We start from the raw sequence: 22,697 nt of genomic DNA on the forward strand, positions 1-22,697 counted from the left end.
TGCTTTTTACGCTTCAGATGTCTGTCATCGGGGTAAACAAGCAATGGCCAGGTGTGTGAATGACAGGGCAACACAAACTCAGTGCAGCTTATACTTTTACTGCATCCCTTTGATACAGAAAACACAGATCGCATTGGGTGCGGTTGGGGCTTGGTTAGTTTTCCCTCAGGCTCAAACGATATTTCAAAAAATATAAATTGTTTCTCCCTCTCCAGCCTGATGTGGCAGGATTCAACGTATCTGTTCTCTTGCTGGTTTTGCATGAGCAAACATAGTGGGCAGGGTTTCTCCTGGTGAAAGATTGTGTAGCGTGTTTAGGAGCAAAAATAAAAAGACGATCTCACAGGTTTTTAAACAACCCCATGGTTTCAGCCGGAGCTGAGCCTGACCTGCAGTCTTTTCCTTCGTCTTTATTTCCTCTACTGGGTCTTGAGGATGCAGAGATGTAAGTGGACAGGCACACTCGCTTTGTCCCAGTACCTAAAGACATTAACGACTCGCCTCGTCTTCTCCCACACACGACAACACACAGAGACACGTTCAGAGTCTTCTCCCGCTCTGAACTGGGTTTTCTGGCTCCAGATCGCGCTCTGCGTTGTTCTGTCTGATCGAGTTGAGGTTTAAGGTGAACAGCCTGCCCACTTCCCTCCTGTCTGCTCAATGATAACAGTTGTAGAGAACAGTGAAGATTTGTTCGCCCTGTGAATCAATGGTAATCACATCATTGTGCGAGGCTGTCCCCCGCGCCTCTCTCTGGGGTTTCACACGTCTCTCCAGCCCTCTTCTCCTCACCCGCTGCTTCCCTCGCTCCGTCTCAGTCGCTCCCCTCCCTCCTCCTGTCTCCCTTCATCATAAGGGAGATGAAGCCATCTGAGGTTACTTGCACGCCAGCCAGCCCTCATGGGTCAGTGCCGTGCAGACTTTATATCGTAGTTGTCGCCATTGCAGAGAGCTCCCATCATGCATCTGTCATCCATTATTTCTGCTGCTGCCTTCACAGCCTGTTGTTTCTTCAGTATTGTGAAGTGGACTTGAATGTGGTGCAAGGGAAGGAATTCAGGATCAGTGAGAGGATTTGAGCTTCTGGACACAATTATTGTGGTTTAGATGAGTGCTATACAAATCAAGTTATTATTATTATTGAACAAATTAAGAAAGTCTTTTTTTAAATTGGTTACAATCACAGCTGCTACTTGGTTAACTTCCATACCTCCATTCACTGTAAGCATTTGTTCTTCAGTCTTTTTTATTTATGTAAATCACCAGGAACGTCCTGATACCAGCATCAAAGTCCAGGTATATGAATCTGTATTGGGAAAGGAAAACTGTTCTCTGAACATCTCTCGGTTTTTATTGTAAGTTTTGATTGTTATGTGGTCATAAGGCAACAACTTAGGTAATAACTTACGCTGTGCAGACAAAAGTCCACAATGGATTAATGAGCGTGGTAGACTCTGTGGCTGGGACATTGCTCCCAGGTTTACAGCTTTATAGACCAAAGATGAGCAGCAGAAAAGTAGGACCTCAAATTTCCACAGTGTCACTGTTACGATGACCCCGGTTTATAAACCGAACAGAAAAGACGAATAACTCATTTGGTTAAAATATAATACCTCAATTTTTCTACGTAAAATGGACAATTTATCTGCAAACTTAATCAACTGTATCAGTTTTCCAAAATGTCTTGTTCATGCAGATACAGGAGTAACGGGATACTTTCATTTATCTGAGTCACTGGTACTAAGACTCATCATCACACACACTTACAAAACAATGACCTTCTTTCTTCTGTAGAGATATTACTAAACATGTAATATGGTTTCTCTCCCTCTGTGTTTGTGTGAATATGTGTATGTCCGGATGGCTATGTGCCTGTCTCTGTTCGTGTGTGTGTGTATGTGTGTGTGTTTGTATGTGTGTGTGTGTGTGTGTCCGCTCACAGCTCCAGCTAATGCCCAGATCGTGCACTCAGGCGCAGCATGTAACGTCAAGGATGATAACATCAGCGAGAGAATCTACACCATCAAAGAAAACGACACACTCGTGCTCCAGTGTCTCGTCAAGGGACACCCACGGCCTGAGGTGAGCTCCTACACCTGCAGAGCAGTTTGGTAACGTGCTGTTTTACATGTGTCATGATGCTGACGCCCTCACCCAGCGGGAGGTTTAGAGACTCAGGCTCCGGGACACATGGACAACAGTGTGTCTTGAGGCTCAGAACACAAGCTGTCAACAGTGCAACTTGCCATTCTCAATATTTACTGCATGGACATATGTGATGGATAGAGAGATTGACAGATGTCCTGTGTTTGGACGGGTGAATGAGCCAAAGGTTTTTTGGTCAAGAATATAGAGCCAATAAAACAACCAAACAACAAGTTGGCTCATTCATTTGTACCTCTGCCATGGAAGTTATGTTTGCATCTGAATGTGTAAGCAGGATAATGCAAAATAACTAAATGGATTAGCAGGAAACTTTGTGAAATAATACAATCTGGGTCCAGGAACAACTCATTAAGAGGCAGATTCTGATTTTTTTCGTTTTAATTTCCTGAAGATTCAGTTTTATCACGAATTCCCCAGGAAATAATTACATTTTTTAGTCTCTACATGGATTAAAATAGAGTAATATATGACCACATCAGAGCCGTGAATCTTCGTGATAATAATCCATCCTCTCACTCATCAACACTGCATGTAATCCTAGAAAATGGTGTAAAGAATTAGCCTTGATCAGCACTTGTGTCTGCCTCTGTCTTCTTTTCAAATTGTTGAACTTCTGAAATAAAATCCTGGATTGAGTGTGTAGGCCTCAGTTTCTAGATAATCTCCACTCTTCAATGAGAGTCCAATTCTCCCGACACAGATATTGCAAAGCCCAAGGTCTTATTGGAGCTGTTTATGTTGTTGTAAAGCAAGAACATCCCTTAAATCGGCCAAAATGCAACTTTGTTTAGATGTTGTGTCTGTTCTCAAACAAACACACTGAGGCAAAGCATGCTGGTGACTGACCTGGCTGCAGGCAACCGGGACACATTATTTCCAAAACATGCCCCGGCTAAAATATGTGGTATGATGTATCCATGAGCCATTGGATATATTTATAGCCTCTGTTTGTGTTGAGTCACACAATCTGCTCTTAACTGTCACATTTTGCCGAAAGCACTTAAGGCTCTAGTGTCGTCAGGGCCACATTGATGTCCGATGGTGTTCACATCAGATCTTTGTCTTGTTATTGACAGGTTCAGCACATCTGATTTAGCATCGTACTTGTTATTGTATGAGTACAGGCAGCAGTATTTACAGATTACGTTTTGTGACGTAATGACCCCGGGGTTTAATCTCCTGGAGCTGTCCTCTGTAAACAGTTAATTACAGTTTACTGACAGTTTGCCTTTTAGCAAGGTGAACTATGCAGGAGCACAACCATTTTAAACAGGATTTGTGAAAATATGAACTAAACCCAGAAGATCGTATATGATCAGATTAATACAATATATTTGCAGTATGAGATTATTTACTATTTAAATCTACTCAGTAGGTTACTTAATGTCCTTCTGTTCTTTGACACTACACTGGGAAGAAGTGAAGAAGAACAAATGCTTTTATACAACAGTTCAGACTCAGATGCCCATGCTGTGTGTGGCGTGTACCAATCAGTTGGTCTAAAAAGAGCTTGGCCTTTATGTTTCCCTAAAGCCAAATTCATCACATACATGAACACAAAAACACAGCTAAATGGGCATGCAGTCAAAAATACAGTATATTCAAACACACAGACAAACACACGCACACACACACACACACACACACACACACACACGTTGCAGTAGCCAGATTTAGACACATCTGGTTTTCTAGGTTGAACCCCTGCAAAACCCTTTTGGATCGGGTGTGTGCATGTGTGTGAGTGGAAATGGATGTAAGTTCATGCTAAGTCCCCAAAAGTGACCTGTGACAACATGTGTTTATGTGTGTGCGCATGGGCGAGTGCATGTGTTGTTACGGACTAGGATGTAAAATAAACTGAGGTTACTGAAAAGGGGTTGTGTGTTTTGTGTGTGTTTGTGAGGGTGTGAGGTGAGAAAAGCCGTGTTCCCCACGGGTGCACGTCGACTGCCATCACATCATCATGAATAAAACAGTGCCTGTGTGTCTAGACCCAGTTTTTCCTCGGTCTGTGTTAATGTGTGTATCGATTGTGTGTGTGTGTGTGTGTGTGTGAGAAAGAGGCAGTTTGTTGTGTGGTTGTAGATGCAAACTAATTATCTCAATGTAACTGAAATATCTAATTACACTGTGAATGTTGACCTAACCTGCCTATATTAACTGTGGCTGTCATTTCTCACTCATTTGAACCATCCATCTTTCTCTCTCTCTCACACACACACACACACACACACACACACACACACACACACACACACACACACAGCATACAAACCACATGAAGACGCCACGTGCCCCCAAACAAATGCAAACAAACTTTTAGTAAACTTTTATTTTCACTAGTGCTGGAATAATAATTACACAAAACGAAGTTGGAAAAAGTGAACTCCACAAATTCATTCCCCCCCTGGAGCAGTAAGATGCAGGAAATTGTGTCAGTGATTGCTTGTTCTTTGGGTCGGAGGTTGGAGCGTATTTTGAATAATGATCACATTGGTCACAGCCAGAATGTAAAATATATATAGTGCATGTGCACAAGCAAAACTAACCCTGCCTCTGGGTTAGAGACGTCGGTGTGTAAAATGTATCTGTAGACACACACTGACAAATAGAGGCAGGTGGAGGCGAACAAACAGACGGACTGCAGTGTGGAGGTGCAGCAGTGAAAAAGCCCACGGCTCCTACAGAATATACATTTTGAATCGACCACAGTCGATCTAAAAGAGCAAATCATTTACCGAAACGATTTCAAAATGTAGATAACATAAGAGGGACCAAAATGCATCTCATTTGATTACATATTCACAAAACAACTGAATAATATCTGAAAGGCAGATCAGCGGAACCATTTGTTTTTAATGTGACAACATTGTTGTGGGTTCTTCCAATTAATTCTTGTCTTTCTGTCTATTTGTCTTCAAGATTAGGTTAAGTTTGCAGGACTGAAAGATAAATATGAAGGTCCACAATTCTTTTCTTCCACCTGATGTCGTGGTCGTCGTTTCTGACTGAATCTCACTCAGTTGTCATAGTTGTTTTGACTTTACTTAATAATGTAGGATGACACATAAGTCAGTTGCAAACACCTTCGAAGGCAGTGTTAGTTGCCTATTCCCCATTGAATCAAATCACAATTGATGTCCAGAAAATTATTGTAGCTTAAAAAAAAGTGTCAATAACTGACTTGTTACTGCACATGCATGTGTGCAATATACATTCAAATATACAACATGATGGCATAGTTCATGAAACTGTTGAATGCAAAACATATCCCAATAACAGTGTGGTCAACGCTGTCAGTGTAAAACAAATGTAATCAGAGGCTGTCAAATGCACACGCACACATGTACAACTACATGAGGAGAGAGAGAGAGATGGGGGGAGGAGGCCAGGCAGAGATTGGATAATAATGACAGAATGAAACAGTGGAAGGACGATAAAACAGAAATTGAACGATGACAGACTACGGCGACCCTGGAGGATTGGAGAAAGATAGAGTGATCAGAGATAAGAGGAAAAATGCTGATGCTTATTGTGATAAAGAGGGAAGAACGATTCAAAGTCAAGATAATCATGTCTGCAATTCTGTGTGTGTGTGTGTGGCTGTGTGCGTGTGCCTGTACGTTTGTGTGTGAGTGTGCTTGCGCGTGTGTGTGCATTGCTGCTTTGTACAAGCAGTGCAGGCGAGCTGAATGGATTTTGTTCGTGACAGCATATTATAGTAGAGAAAATAGAGACCTAATAAGAAAATGTCCACATTTTGAAAGTGCTGCCGGCAAAGAGCGAGCCTTCGATGGTTCGATCTATGTCACATGTCATCCCGTATCCTCCTGCCATCTAACATCTCCAATGAAACAAAATGTCCAAATCTGACAAGTATAAGTAAACAAGAATCATCCTAAATAACAAGGGAAGTCAGAAGAATAAAATAGAGTAAAATAGAAGTGAAGTGTGGGTGCTGACCTCTCTGACACTGTGTTGTGCAGGAGCAGCTCACTGCAGCATTCTGCACTCTGTCCCATTGGGCTTACAGGGTTTCCACTGCGCTCCATTGGCTGTATTGACAACCTGATCCCTGCCACCGCAGCTCTCCTTCATCCATCCTTTCAACTTTCCGCATACCTCTTCTTCTTCACAGCCGTGGACTCACAGTCTGTCACTGCACAAAGTTGACATGTCTCAGGCAATTTTTTTATTACCTTCTTTGGCCATTGTGAGCAAAAATGGAAGCTCATAAAGCCCCTTTTCACTTCCAATCCCAAAGCCCCTTTTTAGTTTTGGAATTTTCTAGGGGATTTGGGATTTAAATAAGCCGGGACGTTGACCTGGGGAACTTTACAGCACTGCATGTCTCAAAGCACACTAACAGTGATGCTGTGAGTTGTGTTTGTTTTTGCAGATTTGTACAATATTTGGTTATTGGCTGCCTCATAAATTTGATTTACAACTGTGTAAGTGTATTAAACTGCCTTGTTTCAAAGGTTCCTGACATTTCAAAAGTTCTGACCAATTAGCAGTGATCTCAGCCATGTTGTCGACGGAGAATTTTTTTTTTCCCACAAACAAACAAAATTCAGTGCATGCATGTTCAGCAATATTAGAGCGAAGGAGCCAACATGTTTTGCGAGTAAAATAGTTTAGATAGTTTTCATAATTTTTTGGACAAGTTTTCCCATTCTTTTGGCAAATTCACTTCATGAATTACAAATAAATAAATATAACAGTTGAACAGCCAGCAGAGTGAGCCATGTTTTCTTCCTTTTCTCTGTGAGGTTGGAATTGGCCTCTAGGTGTTGGCAAACGCACAAGACGTTCAAGTCGTGTGGCTGCCTTGTTATTATTCATGGATGTTCTCCGCTAGCGTGATGCCGTCTGTGTTCGCCCTTCACAGAAACAATATCATGCAAATTTGGACTGACAGCATTTTAATAGTTTTATTGATAAACATCCCCACAGCAGAGTGGACCACAGTGAATCTAAAAAACATTACAGCCTCATATTTTATTCATCAGATAAGTTGATGCATAGCAGTTGAGGATCTTTTATCTGTGTCTGGTTTGCGTGCGTCTCACATTTTGATGGGTCTATTTAAGATCATAGGAATATGATATATGAGTTCTGATTGGAATTTTTTTTTCTGTCTTGATTTTCAGTCTCAATGCATTTCTGAAAAATCCTTTCATTCCGTGTGTTATTTTTCTTAATGTTCTGGAGCATTTTGCTTGAAAAACTAAAATCCAGCCCTTCCAGGACTGATATGATCTAGACTCTCTCGTCCGCTCTCTTCACTTTCTCCCTCTTTCTTCACCTCCCTCAGAAAAGTCGGGGATCCAATTCAGCCCTGTGAGGGCCAGCCCAATAAACAGCTGCTTTACCGAGATTGGGTCTGATTGAGGATTTATCCAGTTCTTTATCAAGACTGATTGTTTACTTTTGGCTGAGTTAGATTGAAATGATGGATTGGATCTCGTCCTGACCCGTACAGAGGAGAGAAATCTAATACTTTCTCTGCCTGTCCATCTTTCTTTGCCTCCTTTGCTTTTTTTCTCTCTTCACACCTTCCTTCTCTCTACACCTCTGTCATCCTTGTCTGATTTCTCTCCGTTTCCAATTGCTGTGAAAACATTTTGCAGAGTGCAGCTAAATGGAATGACCTGGCTCAGGTCAAACCCCTTGAAACACACATTTATACAGAGAATGAATGACATAGATTGCCATTATCAGTTAAACAGTCATAAGGGTGAAGTAACTCAAGCACATATGTAGGAATACACAACAATCATTCATAAATTTGAAACTGAAGTTTTGCATATAGTAATGGCCACTCTCTTACTTGTGGGACTTTCCAGCAGTTAAAGACCTGGTGTGACATTGGTACATAGATTTGATTCCAATAGTTCCTTCACCTGCAGGAGCAGCTGGGTTTAAACAAAGTGAAGCGTATGAATGATAACAACTCCTTCTCTACAAAAATACAACCAGAGACCGCTTTAAGGAATGTTGATGTTTTTAAGACAGTCTTTCAAGGCTGCAGGCAACAGGGTGAGGCAATGCTATGCAATGATTACTGTCCTCCTGACAAACTCAAAGATTACACCTATTTAAAAACTAAGAAAGACAGAAAGAAAGGATAAAAAACCTGAATGTTAGAGGTCACTTAGAAGGTGCTTGTAGCATCGTTCAAGTTAACTCCAGGGACAGCAGCCCTTTTAGTTAACAAAGCACTGTAGTCTCGCTCACAAAGCTTTTCTTGTCTCACACACACACACACACACACACACACACACACACACACACACAAACACACACACACACAATCACATGGCTTCTTCAAGAACACAATAGGAGAGTAAATGGTTTTTCTGAAAGTGATTCCTACCTCCCTATTATTTATTCATGGCTCTGCTGGTCATTGCAACCTTGAGACCCGCGTGCGTGTGTATGTGTGTGTGTGTGTGTGTGTGTGTGTGTGATTCTATAAGAGAAGGAAAGGTGGAGGGAGCCATAGCAGACAAAAAGTGGAGAGGCAGAAAGAAGGGGGGTGGGCTGGAGGGAGGGAGATGGGCGCTGTGGTTTGGAATGTGGGTTTGGATTTCCGTCCTTGAGGGGTGAGTGGAAGACGATCGATAGTGAGGCTGAAAGCAAGGCTGATCGGGTGGCAGCACGAGGCTGCATAGGCACTCAGTAGGAACACAAGCTAGACGCAAACAAGGTCACTGCACGACCCCTAACTGGATGGAGAGACCGAAAGAACGAGGAAGAAGAGAGAAGAAGATCAAGAGGAGGTGAAGGAGGGAGGTCATGAGACAGGTGGGATCGGAGGTTGAACTTGTTGACTGATGATTTCTTTAAACCAATCATTGGGTGGCACCATAGACTGTATATGAACATGAACGGCATAATGGCTCCTTAAAAGTGAAGCCAGAACATCTTGATCGCCACCTGGAGGCTGGCTGCAGTAACCCAGGCTCCTCCATGTTAGCGGCTGGGGCATGTAAATCTATACGTACAAGACAAATACTTTTTTCTCAAAGACAGTTTCTATAATGATTCTGATGTTTGTTCAACTGTTCGTTCTTCCTGTAAGTTTGGTTTAATTATTTCTCTAGTGCTACACAAATGGAGTGATAAAACATACCAACAGCAGCATTCGTATGCTGGACATGTGGGCTCCATTTCTGGATAGTAGACAATTTGTCATTTTCAAACATGCTGACCATTCATAACAGGGACCATCCGGATCAAGACATGACGATTGTGTCTATTCTGTCTGTTTAAGTAGGTTTACCTATGTGGGCTTCCCATTTACACTTGAAATGAAAAAGGAGCCACAGCCTTGACTATATATCTTGTTTATAGCAGAAGAAAGCATTTGCCATTTTCGCTGTGGAGTCTGTTAAATAGCTGAAGTCCTGTGCCTGAGACGTGCTGAATAAATCCAGTTATCTAATCAACCAAAGCGCTTGATAACTTTAAAATGCAACTTGTTGTGATACTGTCTGCATTCGACTTTACCACCAACTCTATTTCAAATGGAAACTTTGACACACAAAGGCACCAAACTACTTCAGATGTGTCTGGCAGAGTGTGTCCTTGACTACTTGAGACAGTATGGGCACAAAGAGAGAATCAAATTAGATCTGGAAGCCAAAACAAAAACACTTAATATTGCTGGTGATGAGCCTGGAGGCGCAGCGTGTTACTGGACTCCTCCAACGCTCGTCTATATGTTTGAGGATCTCTGGAGTGTCTGCTGCCGTGGTAACGCTCTGCACTTCGCAGGCGAGCTAAAAATAATAAAGGTCTTAATGTGTGGACGACTTCTCATGAAGTCAACTGATATAGTGAGAAAAGGACGACTATATAGACATGATAGATAGATAGATAGATAGATAGATAGATATATAGATAGATAGATAGATAGATAGATAGAACACCTTTCAAACCAGCAGTTACAAAGTGTGACACAAAGAGAACAGATAAAAACGAGGAAGATGTGCATCAAATTATTTAATGACAATGAGATTTAAAATCAAACGCAGCAAATTCTATTGTGCAAAACTTTTGTTAAAAGACTAGAATTATATATGTAACTAAATTACCACCCTCCTTCATCATTTAATTTCTAGTTAGTGTCACTTAATTTAAGTATTTTTTTTAGCTACTCTCACTTATGTAACTTTGCTTATATTTTTCTTATTTCTATTTATATATACTAATATACATTGATATTCCATCACTCGGTATACACTCAATTTTATCAACATATTTCTCACTGAATTGTATACTATTCGATACATTGTTCTCTACTGTAATCTTCGAGCAAGCTGGCTCAATAATTTCCAGATTAATTATTTAATTTATTAAAGGATTTAAAAAGTCTTATCTTATCTGATCCTCTGGTATTGCTGGAAAACTGGAAAACATAAAGTGGGTTTCGGATTTCTGTCAAGGAGCATGGGGGTGGCTCTAAAAATACAGAAAACTGGAAAACTAACATTATGTGTTGCTGATTTGCATCGAGTGTGCGTTGCGCTACTCTAAACATATCTTAAATAAAATATTGTTATGTTATTGTAACGTAAATCAGCTTAAATGTCTATCATTACTATTTTGGCTGTATCAGATATTTTATATTTTAAGTAGATATATATTTTGTCAAATCTATCAGTTATCAGATATTAATTAATCTTTTCAACCTCAATTATACTGCAGTGTAGATGTCGATCAGGATCTTTTCCTTCTCAGTAGCCTTGCATCATCATGCCACTCAGCAATGACATCATCCTCATCTCTGCACACACACACAATCACAATCACACACACACATACACAATCACACACACACACACACACACAAAGAAAGATAGGAAGAGCTCAAATTTCTGCAACTAATGCTGCGCTTGTGCTGATAAGCCATTGCTCATTACAACTAACAGATCCAACATGGACGGAGCGTGTAAGGTGGCTGCTGACACAGAGACTGACGGCTGTCGACATGGCTGTTTAGAGATGGCTGACTCTGTCTGCTGCTGTTAGATCGGCTCCGATTTAAGCCCTGTGAGTGGTTTAGTTTTTTGAAGGATAAAATAATGATTATGATTTAAACAATGTTAAATTCCTGTTGTCTCTCAAGAAAGAGCCATAGAAACCATCTGTTGGGCTTTTGTGTATTATTAGCTATATTACATTTGTTCGAGCAAACAAAACCTCCGTCACCCTTATCGTTGACTACACAAAGATGCACTATTAGATATATACGTACTTTCAAAAATCACCATACCATCGCACATGCATGATTCCTCTGCTTCCTGTAATTTCCCTGAAGCCTGTGTATCATATTACAGAGGCAGATCGAGCGATGAAGACATTCATATCGCATGACAAGGTTAGAGAGGGCGATGGCGGATTCAATATCAATGAGTCAGTTGTATTGAACTTTTTGCTGTGTGATCCTTGCACAGATCAGTGGAAGGTGTTTCACACTGATATAAAAAAGGCAGAGTGACGGCAGCAGCTGTTCATTATTCAGATACAAGCTGGTACATTAAGTGTCTCAGGTAAAGAGCTTATTGATGTGAAATCAACCGTGCTCTTTCTCGACAATAATCAAGTTCCACTACGTGCTTTAAGTAGTCGCGTCAATTACCTAGGCCATCGATTACCCCTTTACACAGGCAGATGTTATTAGATGAAGATTGCAAAATGAAAATGTAATTTAACTGTCATTACAAAGAAATATTCATGATATATGCCCGCTCCATTATAGTTCTCGATCAGCTCTGTTAAGCGTCTGCTCCACACTCCCCCGCATTGTTGTCAACCCTTTTTACGTCCATTATTCCTCCTCTCCTGTTCACCTTTTCATCCCTTCCGCTCGGCATTCTCAGCTCCTCCTTTCTTCTCTTTTCCTCTGCTACTTTCCCTTCGACCAATTTTATTCTCCCACGTCTCTCCAGATTATAGAAGTAAGAAAGAAAAGTCTGTGCTCTTTCCTCCCCTCACCTGTTCCCACGCACACCTCCCTGTCCTCGCTCTCTTCTCCCTGAACCTCCACACACCTGATGCCATGAATCAGCAACGTTACATCCATTCAGCCGGCGATGCTTGAAATGATATTTATTGCTCACTCTAGTCTCTAACTCTTTAACACCTCTTTTTTTTGTCCTTCTTCTCTCAGCTGCTTCATTATACCACTCCCCCCCCCCCAACAATCTCTCCTCCGAGTGACAGATAATTAAAACAGATATTTCAATGGGCACGTTGCTTTTGTTTTACACTGTATGTCCTCCACGCCTTGTCACTTCCAGTCTTTCCATTTATCCATGGTTTGCAAAACAGAGAGGGGACGTGTCCTTCCGTGTCTCTTCATCTGTTTAAACTATTACCAACCTGCGCTACTCCTTTTTGTTTATTACTGTCATTTCTGCCTTTTTTTCTTTTCCTCCTCTCCCACACTGCTCGCTCAGATGTTGCATCCTCCCTCTGTGTTTGTCTCCGTGCCTGTGTGTGTGTGTTTGGGTTTGCATCCGTGCCGAGTAGTATTCCCCGATAACAGGATTACTATCTTAAGCCTATTCGTGGTAAGTGAGCCAGTTGGAGGGATAAAGCACTGTATCGTCAACTCTGCTGGAGTAACATCAAGAAAGGAGTTAGAGAAATTGTAGAAGGCAGGCCTGGCAAGCTCTCGGCGAGTTACTGAGAGGGAATATAAAGGATTCAAACTCTGTAACACCCCAGGAAGCAGCCACTGCACACAAAGGGGGGCAGCCTTGTGAGCTAAACGCTGCTTAAAGTGATGTTTGAACAAAACATGATTTCACTTTTCATGGCAGCAGTTCACTGTTTCATTGCAATTTGTGTCTGTGGTGTATTGAATAGGTACATCTGTACAACGACTGTCAAAAACTCGGAGAGATGTACTTATTATTTGTTGGTCAGGATGATTATACTCTTTTTATTGCTTAGACATAAATGTCTCTGAAGAGATTGAAACTGAAACATAATAATTCAGGATCAGATGAAAGGGGGTGTGAACGATCCCGTGATATCTGAAGTCAACATCAGAACAAATAGAACCCTATAGTGGCTGTCAGCTATCTGAGGCCACTTTTCTAGGTTGTCCTCCCATCCCTTGATCATAGAACGACAGAATGATTCCATCTCCGTTAAGATGTCACTTGTGTTGTTCAAAAATTGGTCCACGAAAGAGAGTAAGTGTACCGTTAGCATTTAGGGTCTATGGCCATTCCCATGAACCCCCCCCCCCCCCCCCCCTCCTGTGGACGAAAACAAAAAAACAACTACCCTTGTTGCTGATTGGCTGGGATATTGTTGTCCAACTTTATTTGCTTCCCAAATATTAGATACTTCCAGCACACTCACTGAAGATACAGCTAGTGGATGGTGAGGAGATATTAACAGAATTTGAAAGTGCATTGGATCAAAATTGCTCACCCGAGCTTTAATCAAGTTTGTCCGAGTTATCTTCTTTTTTTCGGGATAACTCTGCTGTATATATTGTTAGCCTGACAACATAGAGAAAAGATGTGAATGGTATTTCTGAATTAATGTTTGTCCCTTTATTGTTGTGTAACGTTGGCCGTTTCCTCTTTCGACAGAAGGGCAAAGGGGTCCGACAGCCAGTGGAGCGTATCTGCCGCGTCCTGTTGTGATGTGTCACTCTGAGAGACAGATCAGTGGCGGCAGGGAAGCTGTGTGTGTGCGCTTGCATGTGGTGTGCGGAGGGGCAGAAGAAGGATGTTAGGAACAACTTAAAGCTTAGAGACAGGAGGTTGCAGAGGGAAAGTGATGAGAAGAAGTGAGACGCACGCAAACACACAAAAGATTGTGAGAGGAGGGAGACAGAGGTTTAGACAGACAGCTGCAGGCCACTGACCTGTCAGCGTAGTTGCAACACATTAGCCATCTCCCCCATGACCTGGAGCAGCACACACCCTTCTCTCCTTATCTCCCTCTTTCCCTGCAAGCCATCACAGCTCTGAGGCTGAAAGCTGTTGCCAGTTTATACTTTACATTCAGCTACAAGCAAACCACTACAGGAGCTGTGTGATAAATCCCACCTTTACAAAGCTCATAATGTTCCCTCTCTGACGACAGCGGGTCAGGCGGCTGTTGATTCAACTCCACTGCCGTTTTGGAGGTTCAACATTGAAAGATGTATGCAATATTTTGTCCAATAAACATTATTAGCTCCATTGAGTTAGGCTTTATTGCAGGGCCTCTGTATTGGATTGCAGTGGATTGTGCGAGGTGTACATACCTAATAAACTGACACCTCAGTGTTTTGTTAATATCCATCTGTATTATGGAGCACAGCAAGTTAACTGTGGCCGGAGATGCAGTGAGCTGCCGTTATGGAAACGCTGACTTGCTTGTCAGGCTGCAGCATGGTTGACAATTCCAATCAAGTTTGTTCATGTGATTCATATAAACAGCTGGAATCCATAATTCACCGCACAGCACCTCAATAACAACATGTCTTTGGTGCAGTGACGAACTGGTGGAGAGCGGCGCCGCTGAATGTCCCAAAACTATCTGGTTTCAGCTCGAAGCCTTAAATGGAGAGAGTCAGTGTTTCATCAAACAACACAGACTTCACTGTCTGGGTTTAGAGCTGAATAACACCTGGTGAAATATTAAATGTTTTCTAAACTCAGTGTAGCCCCAGAAAATCGACTGTATAAAAGTAAAAGTAGACTCTGGGTCCAAGAAGTCTAGACAAGGTGGAAGCACCTGAAATTTGTATTCTCCCAGAGAAAAAAAAACTGTTGGGACTCCATTGATTGCAAAAAAAAATTCAGTTTCTATAGAAGAAAATTGCCCTTTTCTCACTCAATGCCAAATAACATTTTTTTAAGGAGTTTATGGTCTCACTTGCTAGTCTGCAGTCTTCTTCCATATCGTATAAAGGCACTTAAACCATTAGGTTAGATCATTAAAACAGAGCCCTATTGGTTTTGACCATCACAAAGGCTCAAATATCTTTACTGGGCTCATGCCATAACTTCACAAAGTGCGATGCATTGGTAAAGGGCAAATGTTGTTATTGCAAATGACGGTCACATAACATGTTACCACTAATGGACAATTTACTGGCCCACTTGGCTCTGGTCAGTGTTTAAGTGCAATCTTCAATAACCAATTTGAATATGAGCTAATGGCCCTAACCGCCCTCCCTCCAATAAAAACACAAACTCCTTAACTCCCCCCTCGCAATACTCCGACAGGGCTGCCCTCTCCTCTGCACTGCTTCTGTTCTACTGTGGAAACATCTGTGTCCTAGACAGCACCCAACTCTCCAACTGAATACGAAAACAGCGAACCAAACCTGCTGCATTGCATGTCGAGCTGAATCCCAGGGGGATCCCGACTCTTCTCTTCGCATTACGCTCCTAAGTAAACGCAAGAGCTATTATTACAAAAGGCTCTGACTCAACAAACGCATCCGTGTGGCTGTGGAAATGCGGGGAAATATGTACATGTTTCAACGTGTTTAAACGGATGTGCATTTTGCCACAAGATGTGGTGACGAGTGTGTGTTTGCCTTTCACCGTGCTTTGTTCAGAAATAAAGGAAGGAGAAGAGAAACGTGATAAGACGAGGGAAAAGAAAAAGGACTAAGGGAGAGATATCCAGACCTATCCGTCGGGACATGGGCGGGGGGCAGCATCACAGGCCTATTGAAGGAAGAGAAAAGAAAAAGGGGTGTGGAGGCAGAGGTCAGAGAAAGAGAGAGCACAGGTGATGGTTTTAAGCTGCTGGTGTCACAGGCAGATAAAGGCTCCTGTGCCTCCTGGCTGTCATCTGCATTGCACACAATATCCCCTTTATTCGCAATATCACCTCTCTCTATTTTGCTTCATCTGCCTCCCTGGTGGAGCAACTCCCGGTGTGAAGCACTTTTTCTCTTGCCATCACACCGCTGCCAGCAATACTTTATATATCATTCCCTCTCATTCTCTCTTTTTTTTTTTTTACCTCCTTTCACTCGCTGAAAAATATAACCGTATCTCACTTACACATGCAGTCTTTCTTTCACACACATACCTACTGTATTTCTCACCAACTCATGCTGGGTTTTTTTCTTTCCCTCACACACTTTTTCTTTTGTTTCCTTTCCTGCATTTTACCCCACGGGTTCCCCTTATCTAACAATACTCTTTGCAGTATTATTCTAAGCTCAAATGCCGCTTCCATACTTCAGTTGACTCTCTGTAATCCTTTGAGTGCAATACATCATCCTGATTTCATGCTCAACCTCCTTTTCGTAGAATTTCGTCATATACACAGACAGAGGGACACGTCAATAAACATACAGGAACTGCTTTTTTAAACTGTGATATATTATTGTTTTTATTTTTCTTCGTGCGAAAGCCTCCAATCGCTTAATCTTGCGATTAACATTCTCCCCAATTTTAACCTAATCTTTATGTTGCTGAACTCTAATCCTATGAATAACTGAAAATGTTCCCGGTCCAAAGCGGGAGCACACAAAATGCCTGTAATTTGTAAGATTTCCACTCATCTTTTAATCCTTGAATAGAAAGGATAAAAGCCAAAGAACACAGATGCACACTTTATGCTCACTTTCACTCTCTCTTCCCCGTTTTTATCTCACACAAACGTCCGGACCCCCGTGTGCACAGACCCACACACACACTGCTACACTCGCAAACTGGAGTCAGTAAACCATGGAGATACAGGGTTCGGTTCATTGCTCACCTTGGCTGGTTTGATCAATGGCAGTGCGCCTTCTCAAATCCCTCCCACAAACAGAGCTGAATAAACAGACACTGAGCATTTACACAGGCCCTGATAATCCACTAATCCATACAACCTGCTTTCTAACCAGCGTGCACACACACACACACACACACACAAACACACACACACTTACACTCATATGCACGCAGGAGTCTATATGGACACTGATACTGTGTACATATCCAGGGACACAGGCAGGCAAGTGTGCCACAAGCAAGAAACACACGCAGACATTTACATGCACAAATACACACTGTGACTTTTGCCCATTATCCTCTCTGCCCTCCTCAAGAGGACATGGTTGATAGTGTTGTCAGGGCTCATAGCAGACAGAGGGGTTAATAGGGATTAATGGACTGTACACACACAGTTTCATCACACACACACACACACACAAACACACACACACACACACACACACTCACACAAAAGCGAGAACAACATTGCAGCGCTGATGAGTTTACAAGCTTTGATGCATCTTTGAAGTATGTGTGTGTCTGTGTGTGTGTGTGTGTGTGTGTGTGCATATGTTTTACTGGATTTGATGAATCGAGAGTACATATCATGTAGCTGTCTGCCGCACAGTGTTGGCAAAGCTAGATGGGATAATTGAAGCATGAAAAAGCAATATAGAGTTTGTCAAAACTCTTAATAGTCTGAGTTGAGCATCATGGACACCACGGAGCATCGCGCTTAGTGTCATTAGTTCCAATTCTGTGGAGCAGACAGTGATTTTATCATCAGGATAAAAAAAGATAAGCACATTTATAATTTTTGTTCGGTTATTCAGACAATTTAATGAGCTGCCCAGTGACAATAAGATGCTATCAGTCTTAGCCATGCTTTTTTTGTCACCTAATTTTGCTTTATATAGACATGCAATACAGCAACTCACAGCAGCTTTAAGGAAGCCCATATATTCGTCAGTATTTTTATACAGGTTGTATATGAATTATTTATTGGACCAGACGGGATTCGGTGTGTGACTCTCTTCTTCTTCTGTTTTTTTGTGAGCTTCTATCAACCTATTTCTTATTTCATACTTTCAATTTCCACATAAAAATACTGAACATGGTCTCAAATATAAATTATAAAGCAAAAAAAATACACAAAGAAACAGTTGCAGGAATGTTTGTGTGGTTGGCTGAGATTGAAATGTTGGAGTTTTGGCAAAAACGAGACAAAGTGTAAACATGAGGCATGTGACATAAATATCCACTGAAAATAATAAACATAGAAGAGAGCCTCATGACTGTGTGGAGACTAGACCTTTCCTCAACTTTAGGGAAAGTCATGTTTTAAATTACAAAGTACAGGGGTGTCATTGTCATGGTCACAGTATTAATACTTATAACACTTATTAATGAAGTCGTGATTTCTATGGCCACTGGAGGGGTTTGTTTAGTGAATATAAGTTGAGTTAAATATTTTGGCTTGGTTAAAAAAACGGATCCTATCTGTTCACTTGGGGAAACAATCTCAGTTTAAAGTCTCAATCACTGCGATGCTGTACAAGTTTACTCCAGGATGAGTCGGTACAGACTCATGTGTCAGGTGAAAAGTGTGCGATAAAATTTAATGCTAACTATGAATTGTTGGTCATATTGTTTTTTTCTTGTTTAATAATGAAAATGTGCATGAACTTGAATATTGGTTTGAGCAGTGGAATTTGTTAACATATTTGCTCATTTGTAGAGATCGGTTGCCATCTCAACTTTCTTCCATTACACCGAGACTGATTCTTTCTTTCAGCACTCCTCTCTTTAACCGACAGCCTACACGTCAATCTAACCTGTCCCTCCCTCTCCCTCCTTTCTCAGATACGGTGGACGAAGACGGCAGGCAGCGCATCAGAAAAGTTCCAAGAGAGACCCATCTACAACGAGACGCTACGCATCAAGAGCATCCAGAGGGGGCAGGGGGGTCGCTACTACTGCAAGGCCGACAACGGGGTGGGGGTGGCTGCCATCAAGTCCATCCGCGTAGATGTGCAATGTAAGTGGGCAGGAAGAAAGAGGAAAAATAACAAAAAACTCCTTCCACTTCTCAACCACATCTGACTTCCACTGCCGCCGTTCCCACTTTAGAGAACACCAAGATAGGGAGAGATGGAAAGATTGGAGGAGCAAAGATGAAAGACAGATTGGGTGGATGATGAAATTTCAGGTGGGAATGGCTTCCAGGAGTATCTGATGACTTACGGTGGAGATGATGAAAAGCATAGTTGAGGGGATTAGGGGGAAAGAGGATATATCAAATAGAATTGCTGTATTAGGGAAGGGTATAGATAAGAGGGTGCAACACATTAAAAACTAACAAATCAATTTCAACGCCCTCTATGCTCATAGAATGCCATCAGTTCCGAGTATTTATAATTCAGGTGTGTGTTCTCCGCCATTGAGGGCAATTAGAGAAAAACAACCTGTTTTATCAGATACTCCTGGAAAGAAGTGAAGTCTGTGGGGTATATCCAGAGTTTTGCAAGAGTTAGTCCAGGCAGTACGGGCTCCCTAACCCACTGTTTCTCAACCGACCCATGTCCCCTCTACTCCAAACCAAAGCTAACTAAATCAGGTTGTTAAGATTTAGACGTTGCTGTTTATTTCTGTCGTGTCCTTGACGACATAAGTATGTTAATAACCAATTGGCTGATTATGAGGAGATTACATCTCCCTGTCAGACTTTGTTACAGGTCATTTTAAATGGCCCTGCAGTCAAGTGCTCTGTAGTGGCTCCTTTGTTATTGTACTTAATCGAATCATGAGACCTGTTTATCTCGGACACAAGTAATTATCGGCACCAGTAATTTTCCAGAGTGTCACTCCACACTGAAGAGTTTTAACCTGCAACAGTGTCAACATGTGACACTATGGTGCTGCGCAGAGACACACAACGTTTTCAGAATCTGTAGCAATCAAATTAAAAGCAGTCTAGTGACATTGGAGGAGGATTAACAAGACAAAAAGTGAAGTGCAAGGATGTTACGCTCTGTTATGCCAGAGCTGCTTCGTCACTGTTATTTGTGCAGCCGCAGTAATTGATTAAACAGCCTGAATTTCCTGGGAGAAGATAGAGTTTGGTGTCCTTGGTCCCTTTTCTATCACCAACATTAAATTTGCTTAGAAAATGTGATCGTTATGGGTTGAGTGAGTTTGTGAAGATGCTTCACAGGTTAACAGCATTATCAGGTTCCAAAAGTCGATGTTGTTTCAACTGACATCAGGGTTATTTTATTCATTTTATTATGCAGCCCCATCTCTCTGAGAGTCGGGACAACGTGTTCGGGTTGGATCCTTTATCGCGCAACATATGACGGTTGAGAAGCAGTGTTGTGTTGTAGGGGCCCCGTGCTGCTGCTTGTTTCACTGCCCCACTGTCCCTGTGAGTCAGGGGCCAGGTCATAGCGACAGGTAGATTCACGTGTAACCATTTCCCTCAACACGTCAACACCATTGTATTATCCCATTCCCAGCACCCTAAAACCCTTGTCCCCCCGTGACATCCATTTATAGCCTTGATAGTTCCTTCCTCCATTGATTCAATCATTTTAATGGTCAGTTTATAGACTAATAGAAAAAAAAGGCAGATTTTCCAAGAGCCCTATAACACGAAACATCCATTATTTCTCTTTCATTTGCCAAATTCATCTCTTCTTCTGCTCTGCTTTGTGGACAATACAACACGACAGCCTGCATAAAATCCCATACACCAACACACACACACAAACACACAGACACACACACACACACACACACACACACACGCACACACACACACACACAAACACACTCATTCAAATATAACATGTTGGCTTTTCTTAAGCAAATTATTTAAACGAATATGCCAACTTGACTTGGTGACTTCAAATAACTTATTGTTAGTGTTTTTCTAATAAAATAAAAATTTTATAGCACTTCTTAAAATACAGTTGTAAAGTTCTTCACAAAAAGCAGAACAACAAATCCAATAGGTGGTTAAAAAAATAAACCGTCCAGATCAAATACAAAAGCTTTCTGTTTAAAGAATTTTTCGAGGAAGCTCAATCTGTCCCGGTATACATTTTAATGTCGTATCACGGTGTAGTGAAGATTAATTAAGTTGACAGGAACTCAACAAGCATAAGTTGCACAAACTTGAGTTATGGTACTATGCACATGACTTTGTACAAAATGCATTATTTCATTACAGTAACTGAAACCTTGAAACATTTTAGAAGCTAGAAGGGAGCTCAGGGAGCTGCTCATACCTCCGGCAAGTTAACGCTGATCATGTTAAAAAAGTTGTTAATAATACTGAATCTGTCCTTTTTTTGGGACATCGCCAAAATTCCAAAAGAGTTCTTCCTCGGGTCATCATGTTCCATCCCTCCCGAAAATGTCATGGAAATCGGGACAGTCGTTTGTGAGTAATCCTGCTGAGAGCCAGACAGACGGATGAAAACATAACCTCCTTGGTCGAGGCAACAATGTGAAGAACAGTAAAACTAATGAACATGAACCAACTGACATCTGTGTTGATTCAGAACCCAATTTTAACACATTTCCCCAGAGCTTGCTGAAAAAAATCAAGTTCTTATTGTCAAATGGAAAATGTATGCAGGCACAAAGTTAAGAAAACTCAATAAAAGATGAAATAAAAACTAAAGTTTTGGTTAAAAAGTGAAGAAAAAGTTGAATGTACTATTAAATTTAATTAGGACACTGTTTGCCTTTACATTACACACACACACACACACACACACACACACACACACACACTACAGTGTATAACGCACACACACACACACATGCTCACCCCATGCTTGTCCCTTTAGGATGTGTCACCTACCCACCACCCTGCCTCCGCCTCTTAATGGGGCTCACCCTCACTCCCTTATCCTTCCTCCCCTCTCTCTTCTGATAGTGTCAGTTCTCCCCAGGTGCTAGCACGGCCCCTGCTGAGGAGCTGGTAATTGCGGGGGGTCCTGGGTAGTAAACAGGTTGTTTTGTGAGTGCAGTTGTGACAGGGGCTTTGTGAAGCTAACCAGCTCTGATGGCCAATGCTTGTTCAATTCTCCATCCCCCATGCTGCGTTAGACCCAGCGGCGTTCAGCCACGCTTCCCACACAGGGCGACTTTAGTGCTAGAACGATGTAACAATTAGCCCGGGCTACCTGGGCAGAAAGACAGAGAGGGGGGGGGGGGGAGGATGGGAGAGTGAGGTAAGAGGGGGGCTCAGGAGGGAGAGAGGACAGAGGGAAAAGGAGGCAGAGAGCCAGCAGCGATCACCAGGGCTTATAGTGTTGAAGTGATAGTTCAGAAGAACAACAGGGAGGTAAACTGGAAAAACTACACAATCCTCTTTTTTAACGGCAAAAAAAGGAAGCAAATTACTATTATGTATATTAATTAACTGAGGGGAAAGAAAAGTCCATCTGGTTTTAAGATGCAGACCCATTAGCCACCAGAACACTATGTGTTAACTTTGGTTGGGATCGTTTGTTACTCTAATAGCAATTCACTTTGTTTTATACCAAACCATTCAGTGACCTCCACACCATATGGAAGCTAAAGACAGACAGGGCCACAAAAGTTTTCGGCAAATATTGTAAATAAAACAGCAACCAGAGGATATTTGATAATAATACAAAATATATATATTAAGATTGTCATCAGAAATGTATGTTTGTTTAAAAAATAAATTAATATTTGTCTCGGTATCTTTTCAGAGTAATGCAATTTTGTAAATCACCATTTGGAATT

General features: G+C 41.7%; 1 protein-coding gene across 1 annotated transcript in view; it reads left to right on the top strand.

Annotated features, from left to right (window-relative positions):
- Nucleotides 1-19,184, top strand: part of LOC133957606 (MAM domain-containing glycosylphosphatidylinositol anchor protein 1-like) — a 62,395-nt gene extending 43,211 nt beyond the window's left edge. Inside the window, exons 3-5 of the mRNA XM_062392994.1 lie at nt 1,943-2,082; nt 18,777-18,951; nt 19,123-19,184. Of these exons, the coding sequence (XP_062248978.1) occupies nt 1,943-2,082; nt 18,777-18,951; nt 19,123-19,184 (377 nt within the window). The remainder of the gene's footprint in view (nt 1-1,942; nt 2,083-18,776; nt 18,952-19,122) is intronic.
- The last annotated feature ends 3,513 nt before the right edge of the window (nt 19,185-22,697 follow it).

The sequence above is a fragment of the Platichthys flesus genome, chromosome 1, assembly GCF_949316205.1.
Source record: "Platichthys flesus chromosome 1, fPlaFle2.1, whole genome shotgun sequence".
NCBI classification, from domain to species: Eukaryota; Metazoa; Chordata; class Actinopteri; order Pleuronectiformes; family Pleuronectidae; genus Platichthys; species Platichthys flesus.